This window comes from Scyliorhinus canicula, chromosome 2 (assembly GCF_902713615.1).
Source record: "Scyliorhinus canicula chromosome 2, sScyCan1.1, whole genome shotgun sequence".
In the NCBI taxonomy this organism is placed as follows: domain Eukaryota; kingdom Metazoa; phylum Chordata; class Chondrichthyes; order Carcharhiniformes; family Scyliorhinidae; genus Scyliorhinus; species Scyliorhinus canicula.
The window spans coordinates 128,084,079-128,106,373 of NC_052147.1; the positions used below are offsets into that span (position 1 = coordinate 128,084,079).

At 48.2% G+C, this 22,295-nt stretch overlaps 1 protein-coding gene across 1 annotated transcript in view; it reads right to left on the minus strand.

Annotated features, from left to right (window-relative positions):
* Nucleotides 1-20,838, minus strand: part of trpm2 (transient receptor potential cation channel, subfamily M, member 2) — a 254,653-nt gene extending 233,815 nt beyond the window's left edge. The window contains exons 1-3 of the mRNA XM_038790260.1: nucleotides 20,641-20,838; nucleotides 10,226-10,329; nucleotides 3-168 (exon numbers count right to left, since the gene is read on the minus strand). Coding sequence (XP_038646188.1) covers nucleotides 3-168; nucleotides 10,226-10,329; nucleotides 20,641-20,838 — 468 coding nt within the window. The remainder of the gene's footprint in view (nucleotides 1-2; nucleotides 169-10,225; nucleotides 10,330-20,640) is intronic.
* Between the last annotated feature and the right edge of the window lie 1,457 nt (nucleotides 20,839-22,295).

The following is a 22,295-nucleotide window of genomic DNA, read 5'->3' on the forward strand; positions in this document are numbered from 1 at the left end:
ACCTTCCCAATCTTCTGTCCTTGTCCTTCAAATGCGATGTCTCCGAATGCATCTGTTGGAACTTGCCGAAGGTGTTTTGTGGAATTCCACTGCTCCCCTTGTAAGTGACCCAGGTTAATGGCCTCTTTCGTATGATACTGTTTGGAGTATCCACATTGACATGGTGGCCTTTGAAGAAACAAACAACAGAAACCTGTCAATTTCCTGTAAACAAATTGCAAAATGATATATTGGAACATTGTAATAATGCAATTTCTTTGCCCAGCCGAGCATTCCTCTTCCCAGCTCTCCAATCATATTCATTAATCCTCCTGTATTCATCCTCCCCCACTGTCCGGCTCCATCAACTCTCTCTGATTCCTCCAACTCTCTCTGACGCCTCCAACTCTCTCTGACTCCTCCAACTCTCTCTGACTCCTCCAACCCTCTCTGATTCCTCCAACTCTCTCTGACTCCTCCAACTCTCTCTGACTCCTCCCGCTCTCTCTGACGCCTCCAACTCTCTCTGGCTCCTCCAACTCTCTCTGACGCCTCCAACTCTCTCTGACTCCTCCAACTCTCTCTGACTCCTCCAACTCTCTCTGACTCCTCAAACTCTTTCTGACTCCTCCAACTCTCTCTGGCTCCTCCAACTCTCTCTGACTCCTCCCGCTCGCTCTGGCTCCTCCAACTCTCTCTGGCTCCTCCAACTCTCTCTGACTCCTCCAACTCTCTCTGACTCCTCCAACTCTCTCTGACTCCTCCAACTCTCTCTGACTCCTCCAACTCTCTCTGACTCCTCCAACTCTCTCTGACTCCTCCAACTCTCTCTGACTCCTCCAACTCTCTCTCTGACTCCTCCAACTCTCTCTGACTCCTCCCGCTCGCTCTGGCTCCTCCAACTCTCTCTGACTCCTCCAACTCTCTCTGACTCCTCCAACTCTCTCTGGCTCCTCCAACTCTCTCTGACTCCTCCAACTCTCTCTGACTCCTCCCGCTCTCTCTCTGGCTCCTCCAACTCTCTCTGACGTCTCCCACTCTCTCTGACTCCTCCCACTCGCTCTGACTCCTCCAACTCTCTCTGACTCCTCCAACTCTCTCTGACTCCACCAACTCTCTATGACTCCTCCAACTCTCTCTCTGACTCCTCCAACTCTCTCTGACTCCTCCAACTCTCTCTGACTCCTCCAACTCTCTCTCACTCCTCCAACTCTCTCTGACTCCTCCCGCTCTCTCTCTGACTCCTCCCGCTCTCTCTGACTCCTCCAACTCTCTCTGACTCCTCCCGCTCGCTCTGGCTCCTCCAACTCTCTCTGGCTCCTCCAACTCTCTCAGGCTCCTCCAACTCTCTCTCTGACTCCTCCAACTCTCTCTGGTCCTCCAACTCTCTCTCTGACTCCTCCAACTCTCTCTGACTCCTCCAACTCTCTCTGACTCCTCCAACTCTCTCTCTGGCTCCTCCAACTCTCTCTGACTCCTCCAACTCTCTCTGACTCCTCCTACTCTCTCTGACTCCTCCAACTCTCTCTGACTCCTCCAACTCTCTCTGACTCCTCCAACTCTCTCTGACTCCTCCAACTCTCTCTGACTCCTCCAACTCTCTCTGACTCCCCAACTCTCTCTGACTCCTCCAACTCTCTCTGACTCCTCCAACTCTCTCTGACTCCTCCAACTCTCTCTGACTCCTCCAACTCTCTCTGACTCCTCCAACTCTCTCTGACTCCTCCAACTCTCTCTGACTCCTCCAACTCTCTCTGACTTGTCCAACTCTCTCTGACTCCTCCAACTCTCTCTGACTCCTCCAACTCTCTCTGACTCCTCCAACTCTCTCTGGCTCCTCCAACTCTCTGACTCCTCCAACTCTCTCTGACTCCTCCAACTCTCTCTGGCTCCTCCAACTCTCTCTGACTTGTCCAACTCTCTCTGACTCCTCCAACTCTCTCTGACTCCTACAACTCTTTCTGACTCCTCCAACTCTCTCTGACTCCTCCAACTCTCTCTGATGCCTCCAATTGTCTCTGGCTCCTCCAACTCTCTCTGACTCCTCCAACTCTCTCTGACTCCTCCAACTCTCTCTGACTCCTCCAACTCTCTCTGATGCCTCCAATTGTCTCTGGCTCCTCCAGCTACTCCTGGAGGTTCATGCACCCACTGCTTCCCAAGAAGCTCAGGCCGGAGATTCAGGGCTTGGGTGATGTTGATGAGGCAAGTTTATTGTTAACCAGTTTTATGCAAGCTGTGGGTAGGACAGGTCTGTGATTGCATGCAAGATGGGAGAGAGTGAACAACAGAAGAGTTAATTATACAAGGCCAAAGGCAATGGTGTTGGTGAAAGAAAAGAAACAAAAGGCTGAATTCACAAGGAAGGAACGTCTTCACTCAGATGCTGGTGAACCTGTGGAATTCTCTATCACAGAAGGCTGTGGAGGCCAAGATACTGAATATATTTATGAAGGAAATAGAATACTACACTGTAACGGTGTCAAGGGGAGAGTGCGTGAGTATGGCTTTGAGATTGAAGATCAGCCATGATCATATTGAATGGTGGGATAGGTTTGAAAGGCTAGGCAGCACGGTGACGCAGTGGGTAGCATTGCTGCCTCACAGCGTGAGGTCCCAGGTTCGATCCCAGCTCTGGGTCACTGTCCGTGTAGAGTTTGCACATTCTCCCCGTGTTTGAGTGGGTTTTACCCCCACAACCTGAAGATGTGCAGGCTAGGTGGATCAGCCAGGCTAAATTGCCCCTTAATTGGAAAAAATTAATTGGGTACTCTAAATTTATTTTTAAAAAGGTTTGAAGGACTGAATGGCCTGCACCTCTAATATTCTCATTTCTATGTTTCTCCATGTTTCAGGCTGAAAATCGAGAGGTCGGCGGGCACTGATATCGGAAGCCCACTCACCATTTTTAAAAACGCTCACTTCAACCAGTTCGGTTTAGCTTGGGATTTTATCCGATCTCTTCTATTTGCCATTAGGCATAGAGGAGAAATATTGGGAGTGAGTCATACCAGGTATGAGGAAGCTCTGCAAGGTTGGATGGAAAGACCTGTAAACAGGACCATGGCAGTATGCAGTACCAGAGTCTCCTAGTGAGGGAGCAATTTCCAGGTTTTTAACTTCAATTATTCACTATTTTAAGTTTTCCTTTAAGAAATAAGGAGGACTTGAGAGGGGCTTGCTGAAGCTTGAGGATCCCACCATAACTGGAGCTCACAGTGCACTTTGAGAAGGTCCCTCCTCTAGTGAGGAGGAGACAGAGAGAGCAAAGGTCCTGGGACAGGCAGACCTTTTGGTCCAGATAGGTGAGGAATCTGCAGCAATGAAAGGGCCTGCGGAAGAGAGACGACAACAACAGGCAGGGGGAGGATGGGCAAGATACTCTCCTGTGCACAGAGTACAAAGAAAGGGTGACCTACCTTCAGCTGTCAGAGCACCAATGTCTTTGCAGACTGTGGGCGTGAGTCAGCGGACTGAAGTTAAAGTGTGTTCAATGGCACGTTTAGTGATGTGTTTCTCAGTGGCTGCAGTGTGGTGAATTATAAACACTAATAATCCACACTGTATTGTACAACATGCGTTGAGCCTGTACTTGTAGTAGATCACGTGTAGGTGCGCGGCTCTACCGATAGGGGGAGATGAGGAGCTTGTAATGGGCTCCACCCTTGGCTCCGCCCATGGCTCCACCCATGGCTCCTCCCCTAGCCGGAAGTATAAAGGTCGATGCTGAGAGCCTGCCTGCCAGTTCATCTGGAGTTCATCTTGTCACAGGCAGGCTCTGGTGTAAGACTATTAAAACCACTGTTCACTTCTAACCACGTGTCGCGTGAATTGATGGTCTCATCATGCAGCTGCAAAAAACAGCCCGCTATCCAACGGCACTGCCGTTTTTATTCGCCTTGGGGAGTTTCTCCCCGCCGAGGCCGCACTTAGAAGCATTTCTGCAGGCGAGCTTCAGCAGGAAAGGCTCCTCGCACATCGGGGCACCATTTTGTCCAGCAACCTGTATTCTCTCCCCCCCCCCCCCTCCCCCCACGCCCCACCCCCCCCCCCCCCCCCCCCCCCCCGCCTTCAGGCACCTCCTGCTTTTTCAACCCCTCACAACCCTCCCTCTACTTGGCAAGGCCCCCCCGGGACTGACCCCTGACAGTGTCACCCTGGTACCTGAGCACCTTAGCACTGCCAGCATGGCACCCTTGAAGTACCAAAGTGCCCAGGTGCCAGGGGAATGCCAGGGTGCAACCCTGCCTTGTCTCCGACCACCTGGGCGTCTCCAATGGTCTAGGAGGCACCTCAGATGCCGTTACACCTGTTCCATATTTGTGTGGACCAGTGATAAACGGCACCCTGACAAGGTTTCCGCGGCATTGCCGGTGAGCCACAGGCACCAGGTGAATCCAGCATCTGGCTATTTAAATGAGCCATTAGACCCATTTGAATATTCCAATCTGGATCTCGCCCAGTGAGGGGGATTTCAGATTGTGCCGGGTGGAGTGAGTCAGGGGACTCACGGGAGGTTTAGTGCCCGCTGCAGAGCCCGATTTGGGGCTCTCGCGCAGTACACCCTTTGCACCCGGATCCATGCCCAGTATCTCTTTAGGGAGACAACGACATCCCTTTGTCAAACACTGGCTGAGGAGATTGGTTCAAATTTATGTTGTTAGCCACTCCACGCTTGTTATTCTCAAGATAACAGTGTCCTTGAACTTCTGTGCATCGGGGCAATTCCAGTCATCAGCCATCTTTCAGGCGTCAGCACATCATTGCATCAAGGTAGTGGCAGATGCAGGCAGGCAAATTTATCCATATCATTCAACACATTATGCTGGTCAGGCCAAGAGATTCAGTGGCATCGCAGGTATAGTTGGATTCCCCAAATAATAATAATAATCGCTTATTATCACAAGTAGGCTTCAATAAAGTTACTGTGAAAAGCCCGTAGTCGCCATTGATTATACTTGTGGCCATCACAAAACCATGTCAGGGGCATCTGGCCATCACATATCCTGGAAGTACTCATAACCCATACAGACTTAGGCACCCCCAGGTTATATCAATGTTCTGCCCACCAGAGCCTTTGAGTGGCTAGTTTCTTGAAACAAGGGATACCCACTGAAGAGGTTTCTCATGACCCTGGTGATAATTCTGTGCACAGAGACTGACTACTGGTCTGCTTAAAATGAGATTTCAATCCTTAGACCCTGGAGGCGGCTCTCTACAATATTCTGCCGCTCATCTCTCACTAATTGTCATGGTCTGTGAGATTGTGCACAACTTGGCACTCCAGAAAGGGGAGGCCCTGCAGAAGATGATCTAATGAAGTGAGTTGCATCCACTGAAATGAGTCTCTGAGTTAGTCTGACAATAAAGAGGAGGAACCATGTCAGTCAGCAGTGAAAGTCGATGTAGCCTTGGCCTGCAGCGACTGTGCCGTGCAACATTGTGGAAGCAGCCCGCGGTCCCGGCCCACAAAATAGTGCCTCCCCCGTTTGGCTGGCTCGTGCGCCCCGGACCATCCCCCATAGTGTCCCCAGCCCCGTGTAATGTCCCCCTGCCTGCATATCAGCCCTCCCCCGACTGTGATGGCACTGGACTGAGTCCGCAGCAGGCAGGCTGAGTTCCTGAAGGATGAGACCATGAGAGACCCACGCAGTCGGGAATTCGGCCGGTCGGGGACGGAGAATCGCCGGGGGGGGGGCACAGGCAATGGCCTGATGCCGTCGATACATGGTTCACCGTACTCTGCAAATAGACCGCTTTGGAGAGGCGGAGCATCAAGAAAGCGGCGCCGCCCCCGATTCTGTTGTAATCTTGGATTTTCCGGCCAATCACCGAACACGATTTTGGCGACCGGAGAATCCAGCCCAATGTGCTTTATTAACTACTCTCTCCACCTACTGCCCTTCAATGATCTGCACACATCTACACCCAGGTTTATCTGCTCCTGCGCCCCCTTTAGAAATTTTACCACATATTTTACATTACCTCCATGTTCTTCCAACCAAAATACATTACCTCACATTTCTCCAACTTGGTCATCTGCCAACCAACAACCCACTCCACCAACTTGTCTATGTCCTTTTGAAGTTCTAAACTGCCCTCTCCGCTTACAATATAAAGTTTTGTCCCATTTGCAAACTTTGAAATTGTCCCCTGCACACCCAGATCTAGATCATTAATATAGTTCAGGAAAAGCAAGGGTCTCATTATCGACCCCTGGGGAACACCACTACAAACCTTCCTACAGCATAAAAAATATCCTTTGACCATTACTGTCAGCTTCCTATTATTCAACCAGTTTTAAGAGACGGACCGCCCTGTTCCCACCGAAAGGGGCGGAGAATGAGTAGCAAGGTCAGCAATACCAGCTGAGAGGAAGCGGCTGTCAGTGAGGACAACATGACAAGGATGATAACAGTCCAATGTTGAAAGAAGACCAACAACGTCCAATGAGCGGCAAGAGTAAGTTACCACCTCTCTCCTGACATCACTTCCACCTGCCATCCCTCAAATTCCCAAACCACGCCCCCCCCCCCCCCCCCCCCCCCCCCCCCCCCCCCCCCCAATCTACCGGCTGTCACCTCGCACCCGCAGCACATTCGATCTTTAAACTTGTTCCTCAGAATCACCTGGCACCCATCAACACAACTCTTTCATGTCCGGATATGGTTCTCACACAAGCCACCTGCAATACACCCCCCTGACCCACCAAGCGTGCAGCTCACAATGCTTTCTTCATCCCCACAGGAGAAGATAGTCAATAATAAACAAGAAAGGGCCAAGGGGAGGGGGATCCCAGAGGAATCCCAGAGATTTGAGGCCTCACCACCATGAGGAACAGGTCCTGGAAATCGCAGGGTTGACTGAGAAGGAAGCAGTCACTGACAAAGAGGTTGGCCTGCCCCAGAGAGGCAAGGATTCACTGCCCCTTCATCCAGATGACCTGGCTCAAGTGAGTTGTTCATGTCAGACAAATGATCAATCCCTCTCACTAACCACATGTCCATTATCTCACAGGATTACCATCTGATGAGACCGGATGATCCGCAGTCGAACCCCACTCCCTCAAGTGAACCACCACCTCCTCCCCCCAGGCTTCTGGGACATAATCTGGTGAGCACTACACAGCCGCTGATACCCACCAAATGAAGGCAGGAACATCCAAGGGAGACACAGTGGGGGGTCTGCTGGATTCCAGGATGCAACTGGGTCCCAGCCAGTTGCCAGCCTCTGGACAAGGTTTTCCCAGATTGATGCAGATAATAGGACACGGCTATGAGATTCAGAAGGGGGTGCCAGCGACATTCCAGTGACTTCAGGGCCAATTGGAGGAGTCCCAAAGTCTTCAGGCGCAGGAGATGTCGTCGACAATGCATGGCACCGAGGCCAAAACTGCTAGGGTGGTGGCCAAAGTGGAAAACCTGGGGCACAACTTCCGTGTCTTGAATGTTGGCGTCCAAGGCATGGCTCAGTCTGTGATAACCATTGCTGAGGGCCTTGTCACCATGTGGCAGTCACTGAAGGACGTGTCCCAGATACAGGTGGACATTGCTGAGGCACTGCAGGGGGAGGCCCAGTCACCGAGGAGCATCGCTGAGGGTGTTGACAGCATGGTACAGACAATGGGGAGCCTCCAGAACTGGCAGCGCCAGATGACTCAGAGGCTTCTAGAGCTCACTCCAGCTGCCACTCGCTCTCATCTGTTGCTGCTCCAATACCTCAGTGTCACCTATGGATTCAGTCTTCATGCTGGCTTTCTTTAAAAATACATTTTCCAACACATGTGGATCTCTCCACAAGCTGCCACCGAACCAATGCCAGCATTCCTTTAAATGGGTGGCTGTGACTGACTTCCAGTTTACAGCTTGACCTCTCACCCGATGGACGTCTCACCTGAAGCTCCTTCATGCACTGGTTGGCTGCCGTCCCACCAGAGGGCCGCTAATTGTTCAGAATACTTTTGGTTGACTGTGAGGAAATGAAACCCAGGTGCCTATTGTAAACCCTACATCGCAGGTTATTTCAGAGGCTCCCAACCAACATCCCGGAGAGGGTCAGGTTTTCTTTGGTGGCATGTGGCCGTTACTGTCAAGGCTAGCATTTGTTACCCATCCCTAATTGCCCTGGAAATGAATGGTTTGTTGGGTCATTTCAGAGGACAATTAAGATTACACCACATTATTTGGTCTACATATGACTCCAGCAGCAAGCTCATCAATCAGAATCACCCCCCCCCCCCCTCTAAAGGGCATGAGTGAACCAGGTCGGTTGTTTCTTATAATAATTGATAATAGTTTCGCAGCCACATTCTTGAAACTAATTTTCAAATTCCAGATATTTGTTTATTATTAATTGAATTTAAAATCCACCAACTGACATGGTGGGGTTTGAATTTACATCCCAAAGGCATTGGTGGCATTACCACTAAGTAACCATCTCCCCTTCGGGGCTTCCTGTCCATTATCCTGCCTCTGTTAAACTGTTGAGAGGGCTGGAGACATTTTGGGATACCGTCATTCAAAATTTTAACGACTGTTAAAATTGAGTCTCTCATGTGGGACTGCAGTTACGTTTGACTAGATCAGGAAGGGCCAGCAGGTTCCCCTCTCTGAAAGGTTTTCCATAGAATCCCTACAGTGTAGAAGTAGAAGGAGGCTATTCAGCCCATCGGGTCTGTAACAGCCCTCTGAAAGAGAACCCTGCCTTGGCCCACTTACCCTACACTGGGCGAGATTCTCTAACACCGGGGCCGGGTCGGAGAATCGCCAGGCCGGGCGTGATTCATGCAACGCCCACCCTGGTCACCTGAGAATCGGCGCCATTGGTGCCGGCGCGGTTGCCCGGCGCCGGTCGGGGGGCCACTCTACGTAGTTCCCCCCCGGCGATTCACGGCACAGGGTGGGCCAAGTGGCTGCCAAGATAGCCCGAGTCCCGGCGGCACTGTTCACATGTGGTCTTACCCAGCGGGACCTCGGTGTCCATCCTGCAGGGGACAGCCTGGTCGGGGAGAGGGGGTATCCGACCTCGGGGGGGGGGGGGGGGGGGGGGGGGCCTCCATCGTGACCTTGTCCGCGATCGGGGCCTATCGATCAGCAGGCCGGCCTCTCCTGGTGGGGGCCTCTTTTACTCTGTGTCAGCCCCAGTGGCCCTACGCCATGTTGTGTCGGGGCCAGCGTGGAGAAGGAAGCTACTGCGCATGGCGGTCGCAGTGCGTATGCGCGCATTCGCGTCGGCCACATGCACAGACCCATGGCGCCCGTTTGACGCCGGTATTGGCAGCTTCAGCGGCGTGTGTCGCTCTAGTGCCGTGCTGGCCCCCTGTGCGGTAGAGGATCGCTACACTTAGCGGTCCGATGACGCCATCATTAAACTCTCCGGTTTTTACGGCGGCGTCAACACTCTGCCGTCAGAATGGAGAATCTCGCCCCCTATTCCCTTAACCCCACCGAACCTGTACATCTTTGGACACTATGAGACATTTTTATTTAGCATGGCCAATCCACCTAACCTGCACATCTCTGGACTGTGGGAGGAAACCAGAGCACCCGCAGGAAACCCACTTGAAAGAGTTTGGTTTTATCAACGATCGGGCCACTGTCAGACATATTTATTTCAAATTCAAGTCCAGAAATGGTCAGAGTATTTCTGATCAGTTAAATATTGCAATTGTCTGAGGTGGTATTAGAGCTCACCATACTTGGTGCCAGTGCCAGCACTAATGTACTATCACACCAGAACAACACTATTTGTGGTGATGTCTTTGTTGCAGCAGGGACTCAGCAATAGCGGGGTTGACATCATGCAGAATTTAGGGCAGCCACATGTACCTTGTCTGGGGTTCAGTCTTGGAATGGGTGAGAGCTGATGCTGTGAATAATGGAAGGTGCCAGAAGGAGCGAGAAGGGGAAAGCAGATGCTATTGAGGAGCTTGAAGGTGGTGGAACTACAAACAGTATTGCAAATCCACCTATCTTTGTATCAGTGAAGGGATATCTCAGATAATTCATCACATCATCAAATAGGAGAGAAAAGCAGTTTTTTTGTAAATGGTCCGGCCTATGAGTGGGATTATTGTACCGATTCCATAAAATGTTATCAATGACCATGCTTGAAAGGGGTCAATCAACTTTTCCAATCATCCTGTGTTGAACATCAAAATAATGACTGGCATTTCCATTTTGTACTGGACTGTCAGCTGTGATTTTGCTACTTCAGCCCAAGCTAACCCAGTAAGTGTATCACTTACTTCTCTATCTTCTGCCCTTTCTCTCCGTCCTGAGTCTCTCTCTCTGCAAAATAGACACATTCCTTTTTTCTGATATTCTCCCGAATCCATCTTCTGAAATTATCCTGAAACAAACAAAGAGATAAATTATAAAGTTCTCATCATAGTTTTCTAACAGGGAAAATACCATTCAGTGTCTTTATCCTGTTCCATCAATTCATGGTTAATCTGTTTCTTAAATCTATCTCCCTTTTTCGATATTGCTTTAAACCTTCAATAGGAATCAGGGTGATAACTCCCCACTGGTTGGAGTTATAACCCCCATTCGGATCATGAGACAACAATTACTGATCTTCCAATGGGGATTATTAAATATGAGCTCCTCAGGTAGGAGACGGAAACCCACCACCTGGGGCTCATCAGATTAGAGGATAAAAGCTTGCCCTAGTCAGGGCCTGGTCAGATTTATCCACCCAGTAGGGTCTACACTGGGAGTGAGGTACAAGAATAACTTGTAGATTTGTAAAAAACCCCAGTTATGTTTATGACAGTTTCCTTTGGAGTTATTACACATACCTGGCACAGAGGATGATAGTTGTGGTTGTTGGGAGTCAATCAGTCCTAGAAATTGCTCAGAACAATGTCCTGGGCCCAACTACTTTCAATTGCTTCATTAATGACCTTCCTTCCTTCACAATATCAGAATTGGGGATGTTCGCTGATGTTTGCACAATGTTCAGCACTATTCATGACTTCTCAGATACTGAAACAGTCCATGTGCAAATGACCTGGGCAATAGTTTGGGCTGACAAGTGGCAAATAACATTTTCACCATACAAGTGCCAGGCAATAACCACCTCCTAAGGAGAGAATCTAACCATTGCCCCTTGATATTCAACACCATTACCATCTCTGAATCCCCCACTTGCAACATCCTGGAGTTACCATTGACCAGAAACGTAACAGGACTAGCCATATACTATGGCTTCAAAAGCAGGTCAGAGGCTAGGAGTCATGTAGTGAGTAGCTCACCTTCTCACAACCCAAGACTTCTCACAAGTTTTAGGTCAGGTGTATAATGAAATATTCTCCACTTGGGTGGAGGAGTGCAGCTCCAACAACATTCAAGAAGCTCGACATCATCCAGGATAAAGCAGTCAGCTTAATTGACACCTTATCCATGAACATTTACTTCCTCCACTACCAATGCACAGTGGTAGCAGTGTGTACCTTCTACAGGAACCTAAACACCCACATCCACTATTACTGAGAAGGACAAGGTCAATAGATGTTTGGGGAAACTGTTATGACACCCTGGGCTAGTGTGCGGTCAATTCAAGCCCCACAGCCCCTGGAGTCCCAACATAAATAAATTAACCAATAATTTGTTCCTGAGATCTTTGACCCTCGACTGCTCCAATAATTTATAGGCACCAGATTTGTAAGTAAAACATTTTAAAAACATTATTTATAATAAGAGAATAGATAATCATCTAATAGAAATAATAGAACAATGGTCTACCAATCTAACAATTCCCCAAACCCTATCCCACCCTCCACTCAGGCACACACAAGACAGACATGCAGTGGGCAGGTAGGAAAGGTTCACAAATAGCAGTAGTTAAAAGGGCTGAGATGAATCTTTGATGCTGAGGTAGTAGTCTTTGTAGTCGTTGGTTAGTATCTTTTTAAAAGTGCCTTCAATTAGACCTCCGGAGGCTCACCTTCACTTGTACAGGCCTCCATCAGATTGACTCTCAGTCTCATTGAGATGATGTTAGAATTCTTTACCTGAGAGTTTAAAAGTGGGTTTTCCATCCACTCTGCCCCTGGAATACTTGTCTGCTCTTGCTGCAGATCAAAGTTAACTGCAGTGAAGAGAAAGTAAAAGGCCCTCTTCCAGACCTCGAGAGATCTCAGAGGGGAGCTATCAGCACTGTGCCTTCCCCAGCCTTCCAAACAGAGGTAAGGCTTTCACAGACCTGGTTGGAGACTGCTTGCAGCGTTTTAATCAGAGGTTAAACTTCACAGACCTGGCTGGTTAGAGAGAGTGTCTCAAACCTGTTTCTGCTGCTCTTGAGAGCTTGAGATATGCTTCTGGTGCTCTAAGAGAGCCAAAATTTAATCTGTCTTGTGTTTCAGAAGTTTCTGAAGGGCTCCAGCAAGAAGAATCCAAAATGGGATAAATCCCAAAATTTCAAAAGAGCCGATCGGCTGCTAGCCAAGTCGATCAAAATGGTATTACAGGACTATGCCACATAGCACGCTGGATAGAAGGGTGTGCCTGGGCCAGCTCAAATAGCAGCTTGCAATGGGTGGGGGGTTAGAAAGTCTGTAGTTTAAAACAAAATCTGCAATGTCAGAGTAGCCAACAAGTCAGGGATTAAAAAAGAGTCAAAGGTCGGACAAAGGGGTTCCTTACAACACCAACATCAGCAGATTCCTATCTAAACCACATGCCATCCTGGCTTGGAAATATATTGCTGTTCCTTCAATGTTGCTGGGTCAAAATCCTGGAACTCCCTTCCTGACAGCACATGGACTGAAGTGGTTCAAGAAGGCAGCTGACCACCACCTTCTCAGGGGTGTTAGGGTTAGGCAATAAATGCAGCATTTCCCACGTCCCATAAATAAATAAAAAATCTTGTCAACCAAAACACCTGGCAATTTAGCTTTAAAAAATTAAACTGAACACAATAGCTTTTGGGGGAAAGTTTCCTGGATTTACATTACCTTTACATCGCACCTCAATAATAATAATAATCTTTATTATTGTCACAAGTCGGCTTACATTAACACTGCAATGAAGCTACTAGGAAAATCCCCTAGTTGCCACATTCCGGCTGCCTGTTCGGGTACACTGAGGGAAAATTCGGAATGTCCCAGTTACCTAACAAGCATGCCTTTCAGGACTTGTGGGAGGAAACCGGTGCACCCGGAGAAAACCCACGTAGATGCGGGGAGAACGTGCAGACTCTGCACAGACAGTGACCCAAGCCGAAAATCGAACCTGAGACCCTGGAGCTGTGAAGCACCAGTGCTAACTACTGTGCTACAATGCTACCCCATGGCTTAGCTCTAATTTTAAGGTAATGCTCTCTCATTCTGGACAAATTTAGAGGAAATAATTTATCGCTATCTATCCTGTCAAAGTCTTTTAATCGTCTTAAACATCCCAATTAGATCAGCCTTTAATTTAGTCAAGGGAATACACAACAATTCTATGAAGCTTTCGTCATAATTTAACCCTTTAGCCCTGTTGCATTCTGATTTTTTTTATTCATGGTGTGTGGGCATCACTGGCTAGGCCAGTATTCACTGCCCGCCCCAAATTGACCTTGAGAAGCTGGTGGTGAGTTGCCTTCATAAACCTATGCAGTCTATATGGTGTAGGTACACCCACAATGTTATTCGGGACAGAGTTCCAGGATTTTGACCAGTGCCAGCAAAGGAACGGCGATATACTTCCAAGTTTGAATGGTGTATGTCTTGGATGGAACTTCCAGATAGTGGTGTTCCCACATATCTGCTATCCTTATCTTTCTAGATGGTTGTGGTCATTAGTTTGGTCATGCGCTGTCCAAGGGGTCTTGGTGAATTCCTGCAGTGTATCTTGTAGATGGTACACACTGCTGCCACCCTGTGTCAGTGGTTGAGGGAGTGAATGTTTGTGAATTGGGTGACAATCAAGCAGGCTGCTTTGTCCTGAATGGTGTTGAGCTTTTTGAGTTTTATTTGAGCTGCACTCATCTGTTCTTTTTCTACATTTAGAATACCCAATCAACTTTTTCCACTAAAGGGGCAATTTTCCACTAAAGGGCCAATCCACCTAGTCTGCACATTTTTGGGTTGTGGGGGCGAAACCCACGCAAACATGGGGAGAATGTGCAAATTCCACACGGACAGTGACCCAGAGCTGGGATCGAACCTGGGACCTCAGCGCCCTGAGGCTGCAGGGCTAACCCACTGCGCCACCGTGCTGCCCGAGCTGCACTCATCTAAACAAATGCAGAGTATTACATCACACTCCTGACTTGAGCATTGTAGATGGTGAACAGGGGAGTCGCAAATGATGCTGAAAATTGTGCAACCATCAGTGAACATCCCTGCTTCTGGCCTTATGACAAAGGAATGTCATTGATAATAATAATAACCTTTGGGCAGCACGGTGGCCTAGTGGTTAGCACAGCTGCCTCACGGCGCTGAGGTCCCAGGTTCGATCCCGGCTCTGGGTCACTGTCCATGTGGAGTTTGTACATTCTCCTCGTGTCTGCGTGGGTTTCGCCCCCACAACCCAAAAATGTGCAGAGTAGGTGGATTGGTCACAATAAATTGCCCCTTAATTGGAAAAAATAATTGGGTAATCTAAATTTTAAAAATAAAATAATAATAACCTTTTGTTGTCACAAGTATGAACTTACTGTGAAAAGCCCCTAGTTGCCATATTACGGCGCCTGTTCGGGTAAGCTGGTCTGGGAATTGAACCCGCACTACTGGCCTTGTTCTGCATCACAAACCAGCTGTCTAGCCCACTGAGTTAAAACAGCCTGATAAAGCAGCTGAGAAAAAGAAACTGAAGATGGTTGGGCCTAGGGCACTACCCTGTGGAACTCCTGCAGTGACGTCCCAGGACTGAGGTGATGGACCTCCAACCACCAAAACCATCTTCCTCTGTGCCAAGTATCACTCCAACCAATGGAGAGCTTTCCCCCGATTCCCATTTACTCCAGTTTTGCTAGAACTCCTTGATGCCATACTCGGTCAAATGCTGCCTTGATGCAAAGTCAGTCACTCTCACCTCACCTCTGGACCTCAGAATATCTGTTGCTCCTTCCCCATTACAACGTATATGAGATGTAGCAGATATAATTGAAATTGGTGCTTTAAATGAGGGCTAACCAGGGCTCTCGACAACTGTAAAAGGTTTTCAACCCCTTAATATTTTAGCCCTCTCTTTCCATTCAATTTTCCTCTCTTTAGGTACCATACCCTAAGAGGACATTGGCAACCATGAACCTCCATGTTACTCCATCTCTCGAAGCATGGATCAACCTCATCTGGCTCATTTAAATATGCTGATCTGCACCATGCCCAGTGAGGGCGTGACCCAGATCACGACGTATCATGAGATTCAATTGAATCTCGCGAGATGTTTCAAGCATTGCAAATCGTGCAAGATGCCTTTTGCGAGATTCAATGGCCTTGTTCAGATACCAAGTCGGGCGCGACGAGACCGCTGAATCGCATCCCATGATTTTTTATTATGTACCCAAAGATTTCATAGAATCACTACAGTGTAGATGGAGACCATTCGGCCCAGCGGGTCTGCACCGACCCTCTCTCAAAGACCCTCTCTCCATCTGATTCTTGTCATGTGAGAGTACCTTTAAGAAATGGGTATCTATAAATGGGTGTGTACATAAATATCTGTAGTGAGAGTACCTTTAAGAAATGGATGTTTATTACTGCAGTGATGTCAGAGAGTGGGTGGAGCTGGGCTGTCTGTCAGCTTTTTATTTTTGCTTTAGGCTTTTTGCTGCACTGTGGGTTTGGTTTCAATTTAGTTTTGGAGAAGCTGAAATCACAGCAGGGTGTGTATGAATCTCTGCAAGCTTATGAATGTTCATTTGGGATTTTCAAAGTGGTAACTGCTCTCAATCGTGAATTTAAACCTGATCTTTGTGTTAAAAGGGTCTTTTGTCTTCTGGATGTTGTTTGGGAAGTTATTAAGGATTACTTAGTGTTGTATTCTTTGGGGTTTGTATTTGAATTGATGGTTGCTAAGATGTTCACTGTATGTTTTTTAAAAGATTAACTTGAGTTCATAGAATAAACATTTGTTTTGCTTTAAGAAATACTTTTCCATTTCTGCTGTACCACACCTGCAGAGTGGGCCGTGTGCTCCCCATACCACAATCTAGTAAAAGTTGTGGGTCAGCTGAACTCCATGATACACTTTGGGGTTCTCTAAACCCTGGCCCATAATATTCTTCATGTACTTAGTCAGGTGTGTTCTTTTGGTCTCAGATTTTACTAATAGTTTGTCACGGATAGTGTGAATTGTCGAAAATGTCTTCATTATCCACCTTCAAAATCACAACTCTGCAGCCTCAATTCTTCCCTGCATTGTCATGCCAACAGTCACTTCACATATCAGAATTGGTGTGGTGTAGCATTCCAAGATTCTCAGCTTGGTTTTCATGGCTATTTTTGAGTTGAACACAATCTTTTCCATTTTTTCTAATGCATCTTTGGCCATTCCAATCCTTCATCTTATTTCTTGGTTGCACTTTCTGTCCAATTATGTGTTGCACTTGTTGATGAGGTTTGTGATTTCTGTTCTTTGACCCTGAATCTCTCTGTGCTTTATTCACAGTTCTTATCTTCTCACCATTTAAGAAAATAATTCTCTGATTTACCATTCTTGGATCCAAAATGGATGATTCCAGCTTCCAGAATTTTGCCCATTTAGTTATTTATTAAGGTACTTTTGCATTATTCTGTTCCCAGCTACATTATTTACTGTACCACTCAGCTTGGCAGCATCAACAATTGTGAAATATAAATGTATATACACATATCTAACTATTTAGGGTGCAATCTAACTGAATTGCAACAGAGTCCCATGCCGAGCGTGTTTAGCCAGCTGTTTCCCGGCACTCACAGCTCCAAGAAAGCCAACGCTATTGAACGGGACTTTGTTGCAATCCAGGGCCTCAACGGGGAACGCCCTACCGAGGCCACACTTAGTCCCTTTTCATGCACTGAGGAGCTCCATTCACCTGAACTCCTCAGTACAGGAGGAAATCGGGACAGCAGTTAAAAATGTGGAGACCAGTACGGAACAGTGCTCACCGAAGGAGTTACATCCAAACTCTTCGGTTAGATCAGGCGAGCTGTGTATTAGAGGGAGACAAGCTGCTCACTATAGTATGCAGATTTGCCAAATACTGATCCCGCCCACAATGGGAGGCATGCTGAGCCAAGTAGATCCCAGAAGAGGCCTCTCCCAGCATCCACCGGCTGTATCGTGCCCTTAGAAATTACAACACGAGTCCGGTGGTGGCAGCTACCCTCAAGATTTGGGGGCAGTAGAGGCGACATAGGGGAGAAGTGGGGGTTTGGGGGCAGTGGAGGCGACATAGGGGAGAAGTGGGGGGCTCGATGGAGGCTCCGTTAAGGGGGAACCGTAGGTTCGTCCCGGGGAACATGGATGGGGGATTTCAGGGATGGTATAGAGCAGGCATTAGACAGCTGAGGGACCTGTTTATCGACGGAAGGTTTGGGAGCCTGGGGGAGTTGGAGGAGAAATTTGGGCTCCCGCCGGGAAACATGTTTAGATATCTGCAGGTAAAGGCATTTGCTAGACGGCAGGTGGAGGGATTCCCTGCACTCCCTGCGAGGGGGGTGAGGGACAGGGTGCTCTCGGGAGTCTGGGTCGGGGAGGGGAAGATATCCGATATCTACAACCTTATGCAGGAGGTGGAAGAGGCGTCAGTAGAGGAGCTGAAAACGAAGTGGGAGGGGGAACTGGGGGAACAGATCGAAGACGGGACATGGGCTGATACCCTGGAGAGGGTAAATTCTTCCTCCTCATGTGCGCGGCTTAGCCTCATTCAATTCAAGGTGCTGCATAGGGCCCACATGACTGGGACGAGGATGAGTAGGTTCTTTGGGGGTGAAGATAGGTGTGTCAGGTGCTCGGGGAGTCCAGCGAACCATGCCCATATGTTCTGGGCATGCCCAACATTGGAGGAGTTCTGCAAGGGGGTGGCGAGGACGGTGTCAAGGGTGGTGGGATCCAGGGTCAAGCCAGGATGGGGACTCGCGATCTTTGGGGTTGGGGTAGAGCCGGGAGTGCAGGAGGCGAAAGAGGCCGATGTGCTGGCCTTTGCGTCCCTAGTAGCCCGGCGAAGGACAATGGAAGGTCGCAAGGCCCCCAAGCATGGAGACCTGGATCAACGACATGGCGGGCTTCATTAAGCTTGAGAAGGTCAAATTCGCCCTGAGAGGATCGGTGCAAGGGTTCTTTAAATGGTGGCAACCTTTCCTCGACTTTCTGACTCAACGATAGGGTACTGGGACAGTAGCAGCAGCAACCCGGGGGGGGGGGGGGGGGGGGGGGGGGGGGGGGGGGGGACGTTGATTATGTTTGCTTATTTTATTTAAATTTGATTTATTTAATTTTAATTTATGGTTAAGTTCTCTTGTTGGGGGGGGGTGGGGGGAGTGTGATACATGTGATGTTACGGTATGGGGGGAATTATGGGTGTTATGGGGCTGTTAGTTGCATATTACTGCTTGTTGCTATACTTGTTGTTATATTTTTATATTTTCTGTAAAAAATTCCAATAAAAATTATTTAAAAAAAAAGAAATTGCAACACAGAAACAGGGTATTTGGCCAACTGTTGTTTCTGCTTCACAAATCCTCCTCCCACTTCATCTAACCTTATCTGCAGAATCTTTGCTCTGATTCCTGTTATCGCTTTTTAGTTTATTTTGAATATTCTTTTCATTTCTCTGATCCCCTCACTTTATTGGTTTAATGCCCTTTCTGCAGCTCTATTTACCCTTTCATAGGAATATAGAGCATCAGAAATAGGAGTGGGAGTATACCTGTTGAGCTTGCTCCAACATTCAACACAATCGTGCCTGATCTTCCACGTCAACTCTATTTTCCTGCACATTCCCTAAGTCCATTGATTCTCTGAAAGTCTTCCCTTTCCACCCCTTCCAAAGTTCCCCTTTAGTTGCTGTGAGATATTCATTCCTTGGCACCAGTTCAGCAGATACTTTTATGAGTATCTCAATCATGACTGGGGAAAGTGCTATCTTTCTTTTTCATTGCTGAATCCCTCTAGAACTAGAACATTTCTGTTCCTTTCCTTCCTCAGCAGCCCCCCCCCCCCCCCCCCCCCCCATCCCCCAGGACCAAACTACCAGCTGCTTCATGGTTCCAAGTTTAGCCTTGTGCCCTGCTTCCCATAGATCTTCTCCTTTATCTTTTACAGTTTATGCTCAAAGACCTGATACTCTCAGAAGCTGCAGCTCTAACTCTCCAGTAGTGTTTGTCAGGATGATGTAGAGGGCTCTCCATTGTGTATCTAATCTATGCACAGTAAGAAGTCTAACAACACCAGATTAAAGTCCAACAGTTTGTTTCGTATCACTAGCTTTCGGAGCACTGCTCCTTCCTCAGGTGAATGAAGGGGTGGGTCCCAGAAACATACATATAGACAAAGTCAAAGATGCAAGACGATACTTTGAATGCGAGTCTTTGCAGGTAATTAAGTCTTCACAGGTCCAGATGGAGCAACTGGAGAGAGGGATAATCACACGTTAAAGAGGTGTGAACTGTCTCAAGCCAGTTGGTAGGATTTCGCAAGTCCAGGCCAGATGGTGGGGGGTGAGTGTATTGCAACATAAATCCAAGGTCCCGGTTGATGAACGGACATCGCGTGACAATCAGCAGGCAGGAATTTTCCCTTCCAGTCAGGGAACACTTCAGCAGTCAAGGGCATTCAGCCTCTGATCTCCGGGTAAGCGTTCTCCAAGGCGGCCTTCATGACGTGTGACAACGCAGAATCGTCAAGCAGAAAATTATAGCCAAGTTCCGCACACATGAGTATGGCCTCAACCGGGACCTTGGATTCATGTCGCATTACATTCACCCCCCACCATCTGGCCTGGCCTTGCAAAATCCTACCTACTGTCCTGGCTGTCACTGGCTGGGCCAGCATTTATTGCCCATCCCTAATTGCCCTTGAACTGAGTGGCTTTCTAGGCCGTTTCAGAATCAACACATTGCTGTAGGCGTGCAGTCACATGTAGACCAGAGGAGGTAAGAAAAGAACAGCAGGTTTCCTACCCTAAAGGGCATTAGTGAACTTGATGATGGGTTTTTACAATTATTGACAATAGTTTCATGGCCAGCACTAGACTTTTAATTCCAGACATCTCATCCTAGTATTATCTTGCTACCTCTGATGGAAAATTGGGGAATGAGCTTGACTCTATACCTAACCTATGTTGTATCTGCCCAATGCCAGTCTGTTTAATGATAATCAGAGTTTCACTCTGTTTGTGTTACACTGCACCTTTTCTGGGAGTGTTTTATGCCAAAGTGTAGAGGGAATTGTATGCTTTGTTGAACCTGTGCTGCTCCAGACCTGGGTATTTTTGAAATGAGTGTACAGAGAGCTTTACTGTATCTAAGCATAGGGTATGTGAATGCACTTGGTGTGTATGCGCGTACTTGATGAAATAGCACAGAAGGAATTTTACTCCCTATCTAACCATCGCTCTAGCTGCCCTGGAAGAATTCGATGGGGATACTAGCTTCTTCGAGTGGAAAGCACTCCTCATTCTCTCTTTGATAATCACACAAGTCATTTGAATCAGAATATTGTCTGCTCAATCTGCTGTAGACTCTACCTGTTCTTCGAAGGTTACTTTAGCTGAACCTTTCCCGGTCTTGATAAAACTGGGGCTTCTTTTGATCGTGTTCAACACATCACTGTTGTACATGGTTTTACGTTGATCATAATTTTCTGCTTGCAGAGAGTGGATCTTGTTGATGTTTTGCTCCTCAGAAGAGCACATTCCTCCAACTTCCGTTGTCTTCGCACACATAATTAGCTACAATCCTGTGCAAAAGGAAGGAGATGGATCAGTTAAAAAAAGAACTTGCGTTACAAGAGGTTTTGATACTAAACACTAGCAACATGGAGAAGAATAGGAGAAATGATGAGACCATCAAATACAAGTCTTTAAAGTCTGTAAATTGTAGGGAGAGAGGAGGATTCCCCACTCTTTGGCCAGGACTACCCGGCCCTGGCTCAGTGAGCCCCCCACGGCGGATGCAGTGAACCGATCAAAAGTCCAATTGACTTTCTTCTCTGTAAAAGAGTCACATGGAGACGAAGCGATAACTCTTTCTCTTGCCACAGATGCTGCTAGACTTTATCCAGTATTTTCTGTTTATAGCCCAATTAACTTTGGTGGGGTGGAAGATCCAACTAGTGGGTATGGCCCAGAAAATCCCACTCTTAGTGTCATGAGAAAGAATGAGTTAGAGTAGGAGGTAAAGGCAAAACTCCCCCAAAAAATGACTTTGTGTCAATTCCAGCGAGAAGATCGGTATGAATTGTGCCAGCTGTCCCTACACTTTTTTTGAAGGAGGCATGATTTTCACCTGCATTGAGAGAGGCGGGGCCTAAACACGGCAGAAAGCCCAACTTCACAGAGCTTCATGATCTCAAAGTGACTGTCAAGGCATCCACACCCCCCAACATCGCCGGCACTGGGGTTTCAGCCCCCACCAACCTCACGGGCATCAATCTCCCTCTCTCCACCCCCTTCCCGCCACCCCCTCACAAGGATCATTGGCATCAAGCCCTCCCGGTGGGTCTCCCATCTAATACTCCCTCTCCATGCTTCTTACTGTCATCAGCAACAACCCTCCTAAATCGCCACCAACCCATCCCTCCTCACAGTGAGCGATGCCTCTCTATGGGGTTGACAAATGCCCTCCTTCAGCCCCCTCCCCATTTCAGACACTTCCCTGCCATATACCAGGCTAATGCAGAGCTCCCACAACTTCAGAGTCCCCCTTGCGTGGTCATCACATCTGGCTAGGAATTCTCCGACCAGTGGGATTCGCTGTTCCCGCTGGCCGTGCATACCTGCCTGTGGGTTTCCCAGGGGCATGGGGTGTATTCAATGGGAAATTCCATTCACAAGTAGTGTCAAGGGAGAATCCCGCCACCAGCAAACGGCGTGCCACCGTGAAACACACAGCTGGGGGACCGGAGAATCCCACCTCTGGTCTCCAGTGGTGGAGTAATTCCCGCTGGCTTCACACTGTGCCATGGGGTGAGATTACCAGGAGCCATGAGAATTTGGCTTCGAACTGTTCTGGATTATTTAACTGATGATTTAAATATGCTATTCTGGTTCACGCCAGTGAGGAGGAGAAGCAGATCACATCAGCTGCAACAGGCCAGAAGCATCGCGCACTGTTTGGCGGCCGGCACCAATCCCATTTCGGAGCTCTCCCACTATTCTCAAGACAGCGGGGTTTGGGCCGG